Consider the following 17,218-nt stretch of genomic DNA (forward strand, 5'->3'; position numbering starts at 1 on the left):
ACCTCTGTCAGAAATACAACACACAGGAATTTATTAACCAAGTACAGACTTAGTGACCACCAGCTGGCCATAGAAAGAGGGCGACACAAGAAGACATGGTTACCCAAAGAAGAGCGAGTCTGTAATGAATGTAGATCAGGGGCAGTTGAGACGGAGGCACACTTCCTCCTCCACTGTGATAAATTCACAACCTTAAGAGAGACACTGTACTGTCAAATACAGCATATCATCCCGGAGTTCCAGTCACTCCATGAAACTGACAAACTGAAAATATTACTTGGTGAAGGACCTTCTTCCACTTTAATAGCACAATATATTTATAATTGCCACAAACTAAGAGGTATTGAGTGAACACATCCATATTATATTACTATTGATATGTGTATAAATATATATATGAATGCATTTTATATATGTTCTTGTTTGTATATATGTGTTTTTGTCTTGCTTTATGCAATGATTTGGCAATATGTACCTAAATATGTCATGCCAATAAAGCAAATTGAATTGAGAGAGAGAGAGGGAGATTTTTTCACTCTTGATGGTTAGAGTTTACAGGGATAATTCACCCAAAAATGAAAATTCTGTCATCATTTACTCACCCTCAAGTAGTTGCAAACCTGTATGACAATATTTGGAAGAATGTCAGAAACCAAACAGATCTTGACCACCATTTACTAACATAGTAGGAAAAATAAATACTATGGTAGTCAATGGGGAATGAGATCTGTTTTACTGACATTCTTGAGGGTGAGTAAATGATGACAGAATTTTCATTTTTGAGTGAACTATCCCTTTAACCCTTTCATTGCTGTATGCTTTTGCCTGCATTAAAGGATAAGAAATCCCTTAGGACTTGACTTTTTCTATACACATTTGAATAACAAAATAAAGCCACAGAACCAGTTAATTTGTAGGGCACTGACAATATAGTTTAATAATTAAATTAACTGGGTAGGTTAATAATTAAATCAGTAAATGAAAATATAAAAAACCTTGACATAAATATACTGGAAATATAAAATTTTGAGCTTCAAAGTATAACTTTGCACTCATAAAGTGACCTATAACATCCAATGACATGATAATTCATCTAAATTTAAATGATCTCATGGATGTGGCTGTTTTGGTTCACAGTCATAGGGGCACCAGCTGACTCCAGTAAATGTGACATTCCTTTTACATTCACCCATTTTATATGCATATCGCCTGTCATGCAGTGACAGTGCCGACGGGGCTTGGGTCTGCGATCACTGCTTGCAGCTTTATTTAGGTAATTATTCCCTCACAAATAAATCTCTCAAGTAAAACCGTGTAAAGTAAAACAGTAAAACTGTGTCTATATATTATGATAGATTACACATTATAATATTATTTGCAAAGTTATTTTTAAATCGTTTTAATTTATTTTATTATTTTAAATTATTATTGTCCCTGGTTCAATAGGGTACAATTGCAAGAAAGTAGCAGTGGGCTGGGACAGACTTTAAAAAGATGGAATCTAATCCTGTTTACATGAAATAAGCCTGCTCCAGAGCAGGTTTGAGTTTACAGATCTGTTGCTATGACAGCAACTCCGGGATAAGCTTCTAAGAACCTAACAAACCTGGATCGTGTCAAATTGTCAGCAATGAAATCCAGCTAATTTAGTAATCCATGTACAAAGAACAAGACCCAGGTAAAATGCTGTAATCTTCTGCCCAAAAAAATCTTTGAAATTACCAGCCAAAAAGTAAATCTGTCGCAACCCAAACACGCAGTGCAGGCAGTGATAGAGTTCTGTGTAGTGGCATTTACTGCAAACCGAGCCCCAGTAAATGATGAGGGTTTTTAAACGCACAACCACATTATATTTAATAAGTTGAATCACAGACTTTTGTAATTCAATAACCACGATTCCATTTTTATTTTGATTAATTGTACAACCCTAGACCTAAGGATGGAAATGTTCAGACAAAAAATAAATAAATAAATACCTACATTAAATGTAATTTGATTTTGTAATACTTAATAACCTTAATTTACAGCAAATAGATTTTCCTCAAATTCCTTTTAATACTTTTTAATGGCCTGTGCTAAGCACCCTGCTACAGTCACATTGTCTTTATCAACTTCTCCAAATTTCTAAACTATGGATGACATTCAAAACAAAAAATGACATTAGATTTCCTCACACACACACCTCATGCATGTAGGGGTCTACCAGAATCTCGAAGGGCCCCACAGCCAGGGAAATGTTAGGGGCTGCAGTGGGGATGGGCAGCATGTAGTGGTAGGTCTTCTTGCGCATATCGTGGGTGTAGACTGTCTCCACTAGGTCCCCACAGGACACTGCCACCATGGAGGCATCCACTGTAAACTCCAGCTTCCATGTGCACAGCTCAGAGTATGAGTCTACACATGGAAACCAGAACCTAGTGAAGAAAATATAAATATAAATATGAGAAACCAAACAGTATTTATATCATTTTTTACCTCTAATACACCACTATGTCCAACTGCCTTGAGCATCCGGTGTGTGAGGTCTGAATGCACTCTGATGCCGGAAGTGATTGCTCGCACTCATTGACATATACACATGAGAGATCACTTCCAGCATCAGAGTGCATTTTCAGACCTCACCAACCAGATGCTCAAGTGGACATAGTGGTGTATTAGAGGTAAAAAATGATATAAATACCGTTCAGTTCCTCGCACAAACTGATTGTTTCATGTCTTAGGACATCAATGTGTCGTCACAAGCCGCAGGGTTTAATTTGGATTTGTCTGTGCATGTTATTTTCGACTATTATAGATGGAGTTCCCATTGACATGCATTATACAACTGACAGACCGCAACGGTTGGAGTTAAAAATCATCATTTGTGTTCTACTGAAGAAACACACGACATCTAAGTCACACTACATCTTGGCTGCCCTAGGGGTAAGCAGATAAACATCAAATTTTCATTTTTGGGTGAACTATCCATTTAATGTCAGGCTACTATCCCTGATGTAGCCTAGTAGGTTAGATGCACATTTAGAAAGCATGCTTTCACTGCGTGATTTAGTATATTAAAATGCAAAATTCAAGATATGGGGCAAAAATGCCCAGTATAAATTTTTGTCTGTTATATTTATATCATATAATATAGTTAAACAATATCATGTGAAGAGTGACATATCGACACAACAGCAAATGTGATACTGATTTTATACAACTGTTCAATAAACAAGTTAATATTAAGTGACTTAAACCATATTGCCTGTTTTTGCTCTATTTTGCCTACAAAAATAGATTCAAACAAAGCCACAGTAGAAATGTTTTGCGTCTAAACAACACACAGCAGTTACGTTACTGAATGAATCAGTCCTTTGAAATGAATTGGTTGAATGAATGATTCAATGAATCACTCATTATGTCAATTGCTGCATCTGAAATCGCATACTCTCAGAGTAGGTACTTGTTTTGAATAAGTAAGTACTCTGCGACCTTTAAAATGTGTTCTATATAATATAAATATGTGGAGTATGTAATCCAGACGTACTAAATTTGCCATGTTGTCACCGTCATGTGACCTACCAGTGTCAGTTGTGTCACTGCACTGCCATTCACATCTCTTCTTCCATGGCCTCATTGGATTGTAAAGTGTCTATAGCATATGCACTTCAGAACTCTTATAATTACTGTGCATTCGAACATACAATCTACATAATAGCCGTTTTTTTACCTACTATATAGTATGGAAATATGTGATTTTGGATGCAGACAATTACTCACTTGATTCAGCTGAATGAATGACTCAATGGCTCACTCATTAAAGGATTAGTCCACTTTTAAATCAACTTTTCCTGATAATTTACTCACCCCCATGTCATCCAAGATGTTCATGTCTTTCTTTCAACAGTCGAAAAGAAATTAATTTTTGAAGAAAACATTCCAGGTTTATTCTCCTTATAGTGGACTTCAATGGCCTCCAGACGGTTGAAGGTCAAAATTAGTTTTTGACCAATCGGTCATTTTCGAAAAAAAATACAACTGTATGCATTATAAACACAAAATATCACCTTGAACGTACTTCTGTTTTCCGCATTCTTCAAAATGCTTATGCTGTATGTCCTACGCCTTCCCTATTCAACTTACACAACGAACGCAGCGCCAGTTGCGTTTTTTCCGTAAGTAGAATAGGAAAGGGGTAGGACATACAGCGTAAGCGTTTTGAAGAATGTGGAAACCGGAAGTATGTTCAAGGCGATACTTTGTGTTTATAAAGCATATACAGTAGGGTTGCATGGTGTACCGGTACTACGGTAGTATCGCGATACTAAAGCTTCAAAATACTGGCGATGCCATTGTATTTTTTAAACTGTAGTATCGTCAGTACCATAAGGAATATTGTATGTGCGGCAGGTACACTTGAACATGCATGCCTGCAAAAACATTACAAGACACTGCCGTTGCCTGTCTGCTGTGTAGTAAATGCTCTGTAGAATTAGCACCTTGTTGTTTCCCAATGCTTCAGTTAATTTTGCAATGAGATAAAGTTGCACTTGCATGTTGTTGTTCGCACTGCATTTTTTCTGGAGAAAGTGTCTGAAATTCACTTAATTAACATCATAATATCTTTATATCATCCAGGTGGATGCTGCACATTGGTGGTGGTTGAGGAGATTCCCCCTTCAATATGTAAAGCGCTTTGAGTGCCCAGAAAAGCGCTATATAAATGTAAGGAATTATTATTATTATTATTATATAAGAATGAATTCTCGCAGTTTTTCCATAGCTCATTTGACCACTTCTGGAAAAGGTGTAATAGTTTGTTTCTAGAAACATCTTTGCGAAGACGATTCAGACGATTATGCAATTCCATTCATCAAATAGGCTATAGCGGCTTTGCACTCAGTTCTTATCAATCATATCAATCATGATTTTAACATTATAAATGTATTATATGTTTTAATATACATACTGCTCTCCAGTCAGGCCTATTGACATTAGACCTATTCTAGGCCTATTCTATCATTTTTTTCCACCATTCATTTTTATTTCTATATTCAGATTTTTATATTCGAAACATTAATATCATAATAATTAATATCATAACATTTATTTATGCAATTGTAATTAAAGTGCAAATGCATAAATGCTACATCGTAATGTCATTTCATATAGCTGCTGTGCAGTGCTAAGAAGAATTTTGTTTACAATGATTCATTTGATTGGTAATAAAAGCCTGTTATTCATTCTCATTAATGAAGTATTCAGAGAAAAATCTGGTCTGTTTTCATGTTTTTATGAAAGTTTGGTTCATTTTGCATACTGCATGGTATCGTGATACTATTTGGTATTGTGATACTTCAGCTGGTATAGTATCGTAAGACATTTTTATGGTATCGTGACAACCCTAATATACAGTTGTATTTTTTTAGAAAATGGCCGATCGTTTTGCTAGATAAGACCCTTATTCCTTGTCTGGTATCATTTAAAGCCCTTTGAGGCTGCACTGAAACTATAAATTTTGACCTTCAACCGTCTGGAGGCCTTTGAAGTCCACTATAAGGAGAATAATCCTGGAATGTTTTCATCAAAAACCTTAATTTCTTTTCGACTGACAAAAGACATGAACATCTTGGATGACATGGGGGTGAGTAAATTATCAGGAAATATGCATTTAAAACTGGACTAATCTTTTAAGAATTACTTGCAAAAAACTACTGGTGGTTTTAGTTTCATAAGTATAATTAAACTAATTATACTGTATAATTTTTGTAAATAATTTCATATTTCAATATTCAATGTTTTATTTTAAAAACATTAATCTCAAACCATTACAATGTAATTGTAACTGCAGGTAAAATGAATTCATGTCCCCTCTGAGTTGCATTAAACAGTTTATGTAAATACATATAAATACTACTTTAGATGCAGCTTCTGTGTTTCCTCTGCATTGGAAAAACAGATTTTGTTGATACTAATTCCATTTGTTTGGTAAAAGTATAGTAATGTCTTATTCTAATTGTCTAGTGTCTAAAAAAATTACAGATTTTTAAATATAAAATAGTTCTAAGCATTTTGTTTTATGATCTGTCTGACAGTAATTCTTTTTATTTAAAGAATAATTAGAATATGTTATTATTACAAACTGTTTTTTCATTATTTTGGATTTATTGTCAGTACTGGGCTTATTTAGCTGAGAAACATAGTTTGCATATCATCCGTCCATACAGTGGTAGGATGTTTTGACATTCCATTCAGTTTGTATTTTACACGCGATGCGTGAGTGTTCACGCTCTTCAGAAATAATGACAGAACATGACAATTCTTGTGTTTTAAAGCTAAACAGACACTGGAATGAATAATTCACTGAAAACTGGCCATGGGTCACTGTTCTCTCTGCCAACTCTGATGTAATAAGCCTGGTTTTCTTAACATTCATTGTTTTGGACTGACTGTTTGAACGCATTCGCTTACTGGATAATTAGACTGTTAAACTTTCCCAGAGTTTAGCGAATTAAAATGATTTGATCACGAACAGAGAAGCAAAATCAGGTTAAGGGGTTAGAATAGAAATTTCCACCTATCAGAGTTACAGGTGCTTGCACCATGGTAAATGATCCATGTGATAAAATCTCAACTCCCAAGATCATCTAACTGCGTGACGTAAATTACATTGATAATGCAACTTCGCATGCTTTGTTAATTTATTGGAGTTATTTTAACACGTTAAAATTAAATTGCATGGATTAGCGCATTAAATGAATCTTTCACACAAGTATAACTAGGACACTTAACATTGAACCTTCCTCAAGAGCACAATAATGCTGAGGATGTAATCTATGTAGGACTGTAACCTTAGTAATTCTGAATCACTAATGTGGAAGCAGCCTAAATCTTTAACCATAACTACCATCACGATAATCTTCCTTTTTATGCATATCAATGTCTGCAGCTTACCGTGTGGAATTCTGGTTGCCGAAGGAGAAAACATGGGCCGCTCTTTCTGCCATACTTCCTTCCACATCAGGTACTACAAAATGCAACCCTCCTTTCGGTTGATCCAATGAGAATTCAATGTAAACCTTCATAACTTTCATCTCTGCAAACAAACACCGGGACAAAATGATTATTATTACAGATATTATTCTGTGCCTTAAAAATGAACAATCATAAAAAAAAAAAGGGACATAGTGAGTACTAAAGTTCTGGCACTGCATCTAGTGTCAAAAGTTCTGGCACTTCGATAGCAAATGACAATACTATAATTTTTGCATCTTCCAGCGAAAACAACAGAATTCTATCTGGTGACACAAGGCCACGCTCATGTGTCTCCATTTTTGACTGCAACAACCACATCTCAAAATTTTATCAACAACAAATAGAAAGTCCCCAAACTACATTTTTGTCTTTTTCAATAATCAGTTACACTCGAATGTACGTCACAATATGAATGAAGGGATCTGTCACAGCTTCCATTTCATTGGTTTCATTCAATTGTTAATAGATTACTAAAAGATTACTAAAGTCTCAAGCAATATGAATTTCAAACAGACATAGAAACTTTAGTTTCCAAGCTCCAAATTAAAACTTCATACTGTGTGATCTACTCACCATCTCCCTGTTTCCAGAGCTCAGAAGGAACTTTAATGGAAAGCTCCCCATTCCCAGCATCTGGATCCACAGCACTAACTGCTGCTGTGTAAGCACTGGAGAAATAGTTCAGGTTCCTCCTGTTAACCACAGTGATACAGAGAAAATCATGCACCAAGATGAAGACAAGAACACACTTGAAAACAATTATATTATTACCAACGAGAAATTAGATACTGACAGATATTCTCAGGTAAATATCACAAAGGTGACGATAATAATAAAATTTGAAAAAGAAATTATATTTTACATAAAGAAAAGCCTATAGCTACATTTAAGGACCAATAAGATTTTTTGCATTGTGACACTGTGGCAAAAATTCTACTTTCTGAAATACAGTAATGAAAATCATCCTATATTAAAACAAGCATAAAGGCAGTGCAACAAATAATATGATGCATAAATACAATACAGAGAATGATTAGTGCGCAATGTGTGTGAGTTTTATTTTATTTTTGTTGTTTTTTGAAATAGAGAGTTCATAAATAAAGCTGAGCTTACTGTTTGGATTCATGATGGCAGACCTCAAGCGTAGGGTCATTGTAAATGAATGGAGCTTCAAGATCATTCACTCTCACCCTGTAGATACGGCACTGTTTGCTGTTCAATTTAATACGGTTCAGGTTCATCACTGTTGGAAAGATAGTCAGCTCCACATAACCCTACTCAGAGCAAAAAAAATAAAAAATCCATACAAAAGTGCTTTAAAAACATTCTGGCACATTTATCAATACCATAATCAAGCAATTTAGTTTTAACTATAAAATGAGAAAGGATTTCATTAAAGGGTTAGTTCATCCAAACATTACATTGCTCTCATTAATTACACACTCTTGTGTCGTTCCAAACCCATAGGACCTTTGTTCATCTTCAGAACACAAATTAAGTTATTTTTAATGAAATCCAAGAGGTATCTGACTCCTCCATAGACAGCAATTTAACTACCACTTTATAAAAAAAATAGTCGCCGTTACTGCAAGTGGTTCAAAAAAAACTAAACAACATCTTCTGTGTCATTCTCCTACGCTGAACACGTTCAGCACTTCCGTGTTCTACATCAGAACGCCGGACTCTTTATTGGCTGGCTCCTGCATCAGCATCACACGCATTCTGATGGAGAATCTGGAAGCGCTGATTGTAAACAGCGTAAGAGAATGACAGAAGAGAAGATATTGTTAAATAAAATCATTATTTTTGTTTTGTTTTTGCGCACAAAAGAATACAATTCGCTTCATAAAATTAAGGTTGAACCACTGCAGTCACGTGGACTATTTTAACAATGACTTCAGTACCTTTCTAGACCTTGACAGTGGTAGTTAAATTCAATGAGTGGGAGAGCTCTCGTGACCTAACCCTTCAACACTAATTTCAACATTTTCATTAATAAGCTATTTGTCAAATATATAAAGTTAGAAGAAAATACTTAATATACACGATGTGTATATGTGATCAATGTGATCATTGGCTTATGCAAAAAAAAAAAAAAAAAAAAACTATTAAATCTTTGAATTTAAGTTTCATGAAAACTAATTATTTGACTGTACATTATAATCTAAAGTAAAAAGGCAAATCTAAATCGAAAGTGGTAAAAGGTAAAGTTTTTTAGTCTTTTTTAGTCTCAATCGTCACAAATTTTCATCTTCAACCTACTACATACTAAGACTGTCTACTTCACATTTTCTGCTTCATACAAACATCATATTCAAAATCAAATATAAATGACTACTCACAATGACAGACTTCCTCTGAAAATTTATGTTGTTGATGCAGACAACCTGATGGGTCGTAAAGAGATAAACAAACAGTAATTAATTAAATTCATGCTGCGCAAGATGTGATGTGAGATCATTTATACTCCTGATTTGATATGTAACAACACAACTGCAATTATAGTCATGCATGCGGTGAGAAACTGCATTTTTTTGATACTTATAGTTTATATGGTCGTGGGCTCTCAAAGCCCTTGTCTTTCTTGCGGTTCATCCTGCTTTTCAATTAATTCACTGAAACCCTCTCAAACTGCGGTGTTTTTCTTCAGTTGCATTAAATCCTTAATTCCTAGTTGTTTTAAAAACTAAAGGCAAGTTCTTTCTTGTTCAAACATCGCTGTGGTCCATCTGTAGTCCGTCATGTTTTTTTTTAATTTGTGAAAGGATGGTGAAGTGTTAATAAAATCAGCAACATCCTTCTCTATTTTGCAGATAAGCAACAACACTATTATCCCTTCTGCATGTCTTCAGCCATATTGTTGGTAACCTTCGCCCTCCCGCTCTATGGGTTCCCGGATGGATATTCATCAGTTACCCGTATGATATCTATGCAGTTACTTATCTTCCTCAAGGGGGCGTAAGAGGAAGCTAGCGGGTGGCAACCAACATTAAGGTACATTACTGCCACCTACTGTACTGGAGTGTGGGCCAGCCAGAGATGTTCATTTAATCCCTCTCAAAAAAAAAAAAGGTTTAGAACACTCACCTCATGCATAGAAATGAACATACTTTTCAGAATCCTGACATTTCTGATTAAAATATCCTTTTTTATTGATCTTATGAAGTATTCTAATTTATTAAGATAGTGAATTGGTGGGTTTTTGTTAAATGTGAGCCAAAATCATCACAATTAAAAGAACCAAAGACTTTAACTTTATTTAATACACAAGTTCCACAATTTGAGTTGAATTACTGAAATAAATGAACTTTTCCACAACATTCTAATTTATTGAGATGCACCTGTATATTAAAATCTGGAATAACAAAATCAAAGCCAGTATTTTCATTCTAAAGTTCCTTTGATCCATCTGAATATAGAAACTAGTAACTTTATTTGTGTGTGTGTGTGTGTGTGTGTGTGTGTGTGTGTGTGTGTGTGTGTGTGTGTGTGTGTGTTTAAATATGTATTTTCCAATATATGATACACTGTGCAACATTATAGTTATTTGATTTTTTTTTGTGGGCCCTGCTGGGTATTATGTATATGATTATTATGTTTAATATTATAAACTGCAACTGTTAAAAATGTTCAAATAATTCATAGTTTGTTTAATATGATAAATTGTCGAGTTGTTTTGCCTGATTGATAACAGTTCTGGTTAGGATAGTGTTTACTACAGTACAGTACAGTGTTGACAAAATTCCCTAGATTAAACCTCCACAAATGTATGTTGCTTAAAGGTGCCCTCGAATGAAAAATTGAATTTATCTTGGCATAGTTAAATAACAAGAGTTCAGTACATGGAAATGACATACAGTGAGTCTCAAACTCCATTGTTTCCTCCTTCTTATATAAATCTCATTTGTTTAAAAGACCTCCGAAGAACAGGCGAATCTCAACATAACACCGACTGTTACGTAACAGTCGGGGCGTACGCCCCCAATATTTGCATATGCCAGCCCACGTTTCCAACATTATAAAAGGCATTAGACAAGGGCAGCCAGTATTAACGTCTGGATGTGCACAACCAAATCATCAGACTAGGTAAGCACGCAAGAACAATAGCGAAAAATGGCAGATGGAGCAATAATAATGGACATGATCCATGATAACATGATATTTTTAGTGATATTTGTAAACTGTCTTTCTAAATGTTTCGTTAGCATGTTGCTAATGTACTGTTAAATGTGGTTAAAGATACCATCGGTTATTACTGTATTCACGGAGACAAGAGAGCCGTCGCTATTTTCATTTTTAAACACTTGCAGTCTGTATAATTCATAAACACAACTTCATTCTTTATAAATCTCTCCAACAGTGTAACATTAGCCGTTATCCACGGAGCACTATCAAACTCATTCAAAATCAGAAGTAAACAATATAACAATACTCACATAATCCGACGAATGCATGCCGCATGCAATGTCAATGTCAATTTTATTTATATAGCACCATTTCCACAACACATGGTTGACCAATGTGCTTTACATAAAACACACACCACATTTGCACAATAAAGATAAAAGTAAAAGTTAAAAAAAAAAAAAAAAAAAAAAACTTATAAAAAGTACCCCTGCTGAAAAAAACAATAGAAACCATTACAGAAATTGTAATGGTTTTAATGGTTTTAAAGGGAACTGTATTGGTTTTAATGGAAACTGTAATGGTCCTAGTGGGTTTGTATGGGTAATTTGCTTTTTTCTATTGGTGGCAAGTTTTGCTTATTTGCCTGTATTGGTTTTAATGGAAAATATAATGGTCCAAGTGGGTTTCTATTGGTAATTTGCCTTCTTCTATTGGTAGCATATTTTGCCTATTGGATACCATTAAGGACCAATAGAACATCTTTGGCAAACTATATATTACACGTTGGTATCTACTGGACACCAGTATGAACCATTAGAACTCCAATAAATTGAGTGGTTTCTTTAGTTTGATTTAATGATGTACACATACACAATTTTTAGGTTAGATGCAGATTTATTTATTTTTACCATTATTGCAACACAACAAAATAGATTAAATATGACACACAAACTAAATTGTTTAATGGTATTAAGCTTATCCTTATGTAATATGTAGAAATTATACTGTTAAATATATGTATTGTTTAATAGAATTCACACAAAATTGTTCATTCATATAAGTCATGTAGGTCATATTAGATCATATTCATAGGTCATATTTGTCCCATTTTCCCAAATGCAGAATGTTTTCTGTGATGGGTAGGTTTAGGGGTAGGGTTAGTGTAGGTGTTACAGTAGAGACACCGGAGACAGATGTAAAAGCAGTTTGGATGTTTATTTGGATTATCAGCAGAGCAACAGGCAAGTGCAATGATGGATATGATGATCTTGGAGATGAAAGAGAGGTAATACTGTCCTTTGTTTATGTTGCAGATGCAGGTAGATGAAGACGTTGGAGCTGGCAGACGGGAACACTCACACACACAGGTAGGTAGAGACACGAGGAGACCAGGAGACGATGGAGACGATGGAGAGTATGGAGACAGGGAAGTATCGCTTTGGGAGTCCTTGAGGTAAGCATACAACTTGTGTATCACGAACGAGACCGGACAATGTGTGTGTGTGAGTGTGGGGCTTAAGTAGTGCGGTGATGATGGTGATAATGAGTTGCAGGTGGCGGTGATCAGTACTCCGGTGATTGAGTGCGTGGGTAAGGGAGTGAGGTGGAACCTGACGTGTCTGTGACAGTACCCCCCCTCCCACGGCCCGCTCCTGAGGGCCGAGGACCCCGACGTCGTGGTGGTCGTCCTCGAGGTCGTGGGGCAGGTCTGTCTGGGTGGTTGGTGTGGAAAGTCTGTAACCGAGTAGGATCAAGGATATCATTCTTGGGGACCCCTGAGCGTTCCTCGGGGCCATAGCCTTCCCAATCCACCAGATATTCTAAGAGACCACCACGGCGCCGGGAGTCCAGGATCTCTCGCACCACGTAAGCAGTTCAATCGTCCAGGATGAGTGGAAGGGGGGGCTCGGCGGCTGCCACGTCAGGTTCTGTGGAAGGAAGAACAGAAGGGTGGTAAGGTTTTAATAGTGACACGTGGAAGGTGGGATGAATTCTTTTGTACTGTGCAGGAAGTTGTAGTCTGTAGGTGACGGGGTTGATCTGTCGAAGGATGGTGAACGGGCCAATGAAGCGGGGACTCAGCTTCTTGCAGGGCAGGTGCATCCTGATGTCTCTGGTGGGCAGCCAGACCTTCTGCCCCGGTTGGTAGGTTGGAGCTTGGGAGCGCCGAAGGTCGGCTGTCATCTTGCGCCTGCGCAGGGCTCTCTGCAGCTGGTGGTGAGCTGAGTCCCATACCCTCTCGCTCTCCCGGAACCAGTAGTCAACTGCAGGAACGTTGGAGGGTTCCCCGTCCCAGGGGAACAGTGGGGGTTGGAAACCGAGTACGCATTGGAAAGGTGTTAATCCAGTAGTGGCTTGACGGAGGGAGTTCTGGGCGTACTCGGCCCAACCAAGGTACTGGTTCCAGGAGTCCTGGTGGCCGTGACAGAAGGTACGCAGGAAGCGGCCGATCTCCTGGATCTTCCGTTACGTCTGCCCGTTCGACTGAGGATGGTATCCAGACGATAGGCTGACGGTCACACCCAGGAGGGAGAAGAACGCCTTCCAGACTCGAGAGACGAATTGAGGTCCTCTGTCAGAGACTATATCTTCGGGTATTCCATAGTGACGGAAGACATGGTTGAACATTAATTCCGCTGTGGCCATGGCAGTCGGTAGACCTTCCAGGGGTATTAGACGGCAGGCTTTGGAGAAACGGTCTACGACGACAAGAATGCAGGTGTGACCATCAGACTCGGGGAGATCGGTGACGAAGTCCACTCCCAGGTGTGACCAGGGTCTCTCAGGAACGGGCAGAGGATTGAGCTTGCCGGTTGGAAGATGGCGTGGGCTCTTGGAGATGGCGCACTCCCTGCAGCCCTGCACATACCTTCTGACGTCGCTGGCCATGTTGGGCCACCAGAAGCGCTGTTTAAGCAGCGAGAGGGTCTCATTGACCCCCGGGTGACCAGTGCCAAGTGAAGAGTGAATGGAGTGCAGGAGTGGAGTGCGTCGTGTCCGGGTGATGTAGCGTAAGCCTTCAGGGCAACCCGGCGGAGTGCGTGAGGAGGCATTGGAGGAGGGTAAGGTCTCTTCTGACCATTCGATGGGGCTCACGAAGATGGTTTCAGGCAGGATAGGTTCAGGTTCGTCGCTCTTTTCCTCGGGAGCGTGGAGACGTGAGAGAGCATCGGCTTTGAGTTTCTTGGCACCAGGGCGGTATGAAATGGTGAAGTTGAATCGTGAGAAGAACATTGCCCACCGGGCTTGACGAGGGTTGAGTCGCTTAGCAGCTTTCAGATACTCGAGGTTCTTATGGTCAGTTAGAACTTGGAATGGGTGGTTTGCTCCCTCCAACCAATGCCTCCACTCCTCAAGGGCGAGCTTGACAGCCAGGAGTTCGCGGTCCCCGATATCATAGTTCACCTCCGCCGGGTTGAGCTTGCGGGAGAAGAAGGCGCATGGATGGAGCCTACTTGGATTCCCCTGCTGCTGCGATAGTACCGCTCCCACTCCGGTGGTGGAGGCGTCCACCTCCATGACGAATGGCAGGTCTGGATTGGGGTGGACGAGGAGGGGAGCGGTGGTGAAGGCCTTCTTGAGCGTCTCAAAAGCTTCTGTGGCAGGCTGGGACCAGGACAGAGACTTGGGCTGCTTACGGAGGAGGTTGGTGATTGGACTGACAATGGTGCTGTAATTCTTGATGAACCGACGGTAGAAATTGGAAAATCCGAGGAAACGCTGGAGTTCTTTTATGGTACTTGGAGTGGGCCAGTTCTGGATGGCAGAAACCTTCCCCTCGTCCATCCGGATGCCACTGTGGTCAATCACATATCCCAGGAAGTGGACTGAGGGCTGAGGGAACGAGCACTTCTCTGCTTTTAGGAAGAGATGGAATTGCCGTAAGCGCTTGAGGACCTCTGCAACGTGGTGGCGATGTTCGGCCAAGCTCCGGGAGTAGATGAGGATGTCATCTATACACGAGAACGAACTTGTGGAGGAACTCCCGGAGCACCTCATGGATGAAATCCTGGAATACGGAGGGGGCGTTGACCAGGCCATACGGCATAACTAGGTATTCATAGTGGCCGGTGGGCGTGACGAAGGCGGTCTTCCACTCGTCTCCCTCGCGTATCCGGATGAGGTTGTACGCACTGCGGAGGTCCAGCTTGGTGAACACAGTGGCACCGCGGAGATGTTCCAGGGCCGCTGGGACGAGGGGAAGTGGATACCGGAATTTAACAGTTATCTTGTTTAATGAGCGGTAATCAATGCAAGGCCTCAAGCCTCCGTCCTTCTTGGCCACGAAGAAGAAGCTTGAAGCAGCAGGGGAAGTAGACGGGCGGATGTATCCTTGATTAAGGGCCTCTTTGATGTATTCCTCCATGGCCTTCTCCTCCGGTACTGACAGGGGGTATATGCGTCCCCTAGGCACTGGCTCACCCGGTAACAGATCGATGGCACAGTCCCATGGCCGGTGTGGAGGAAGCTTGGAGGCGCGTTGCGGGCAGAAGACGTCACTGAAGGGGGCGTAGTCGGGTGGAACTTCGACGGAGCGTTTTTCCACAGGACTTTCGATGGAGGTAGCGTTGATGGAGAGACTTGTGGAGAGAGGAGATCTTGGAATAGGAAGTTCTGGGAAACAGCCAGGGAAGCAGTGGTCGCCCCACTTCAGGACTTCGCCCGTGCGCCATGAGATGTTGGGATTGTGGAGTTCCAGCCACGGGCGCCCTAGAACCACGTCAGCGGTGGATTCCTCCAGAACCAGCAGATGGATGGACTCAGTGTGGAAGATACCCACGTGCAGTTGAAGGGGTCCAGTGACGCGTCGAATCATCTTGCGGCTCAGGGGTTTGCCCGTGATAGAGTGGACCTGGTAGTTAATCGGAGAAGGCGAGGTCTTGATCCCGAGGTGTCGACAGAGGGCGCCGGAGATGAAATTTCCTGCTGACCCTGAATCGAGGAGCGCCACCACTGGAATGGAAGCATTAGCAGCAGTAAGGTTTACTACAGTAGTGAGTGGTTTCATCTTTTGGATAGAGGGAATGATAGCACTAACCACGGGTCGAGGAGGACGGGTTGGGCATGTGGAGATGACATGCCCAGGAGATCCATAGTATAAGCACAGATTCAGGGTCAGCCTTCTCTGTCTTTCTGTTGGTGACAAACGGGAGTTATCCACTTGCATGGGCTCGGGGGCTGGTTCTGGGGAGCTGACGGGTTCGGACCGACGGAGGAGAGGTGTAGTCTGTGGCTGGCCCTGGTGCTCGAGGAGACACGACTGCATACGAGAACCCACGCGGATGGCGAGTTGGATGAATCTTTCAAGTCCTATGGAGTCCTCGTATGCAGCGAGATGCAGCCGCACATTAGGCTCCAGACCTTGTCGAAAGGTGGTGATGAGGGCTTGTTCATTCCATCCGCTGGTTGCGGCGAGCGTTCTGAACTGCAAGGCATAATCGTTAACAGTCTTATTTCCTTGTTTTAAATTGTACAATTTCTCACCAGTTGAAGAATCAGCCAAGGGTTTTCCGAAGACTTCTCTGAAGTGGGTGACGAATGCCGCGTAGGATTTGACAACTGATCCTTTTTGAGTCCAGAGGGAATCCGCCCATTGCAGGGCCTTACCTTGCAGTTGGGAAATAATGAACGCTATTTTCGCCGTGTCGGTGGGGTAGAGGTGCGGCTGCATCTCCAGGACCAACTCACACTGAAGGAGGAATCCGCTGCAATCCTCCGCCGATCCTGAGTAGGGCGCCGGTTTGGCCATGGGACTGGCGGTGAATACAGGCGATGCAGAGGTGACTGTGGAAGCGGTGGCAGCAGCGGTGGCTGGTGCTGGTGACGGTGACGGTGGTTGAGGAGTGAGTGCTCGACGAACTGCGTCCACGAGCTCCTGGAAAGGGTCTTGACGGCTCATGCTGATAGTTAGCTGTTATGGTCCGGTCTTCTGTTACAGTAGAGACACCGGAGACAGATGTAAAAGCAGTATGGATGTTTATTTGGATTATCAGCAGAGCAACAGGCAAGTGCAATGATGGATATGATGATCTTGGAGATGAAAGAGAGGTAATACTGTCCTTTGTTTATGTTGCAG

General features: G+C 40.3%; 1 protein-coding gene across 2 annotated transcripts in view; it reads right to left on the reverse strand.

Annotated features, from left to right (window-relative positions):
• Positions 1 to 816: 816 nt before the first annotated feature.
• The window catches only part of LOC125243190 (transcription initiation factor TFIID subunit 2-like), a 32,900-nt gene continuing 16,498 nt past the window's right edge, over positions 817 to 17,218 (reverse strand). The window contains exons 1-6 of one of the 2 annotated variants that reach the window (XM_048152631.1): positions 9,560 to 9,924; positions 9,357 to 9,411; positions 8,128 to 8,288; positions 7,588 to 7,706; positions 6,934 to 7,075; positions 825 to 2,414 (exon numbers count right to left, since the gene is read on the reverse strand). In XM_048152631.1, the coding sequence (XP_048008588.1) occupies positions 2,171 to 2,414; positions 6,934 to 7,075; positions 7,588 to 7,706; positions 8,128 to 8,288; positions 9,357 to 9,411; positions 9,560 to 9,609 (771 nt within the window). In that variant the 5' untranslated portion in view covers positions 9,610 to 9,924 and the 3' untranslated portion in view covers positions 825 to 2,170. Of the gene's footprint in view, positions 2,415 to 6,933; positions 7,076 to 7,587; positions 7,707 to 8,127; positions 8,289 to 9,356; positions 9,412 to 9,559; positions 9,925 to 17,218 lie in introns of those variants that run through there. The other variant, XM_048152632.1, reaches the window with a different exon arrangement.

Source organism: Megalobrama amblycephala, linkage group LG13 (genome assembly GCF_018812025.1).
Source record: "Megalobrama amblycephala isolate DHTTF-2021 linkage group LG13, ASM1881202v1, whole genome shotgun sequence".
Classification (NCBI taxonomy): domain Eukaryota; kingdom Metazoa; phylum Chordata; class Actinopteri; order Cypriniformes; family Xenocyprididae; genus Megalobrama; species Megalobrama amblycephala.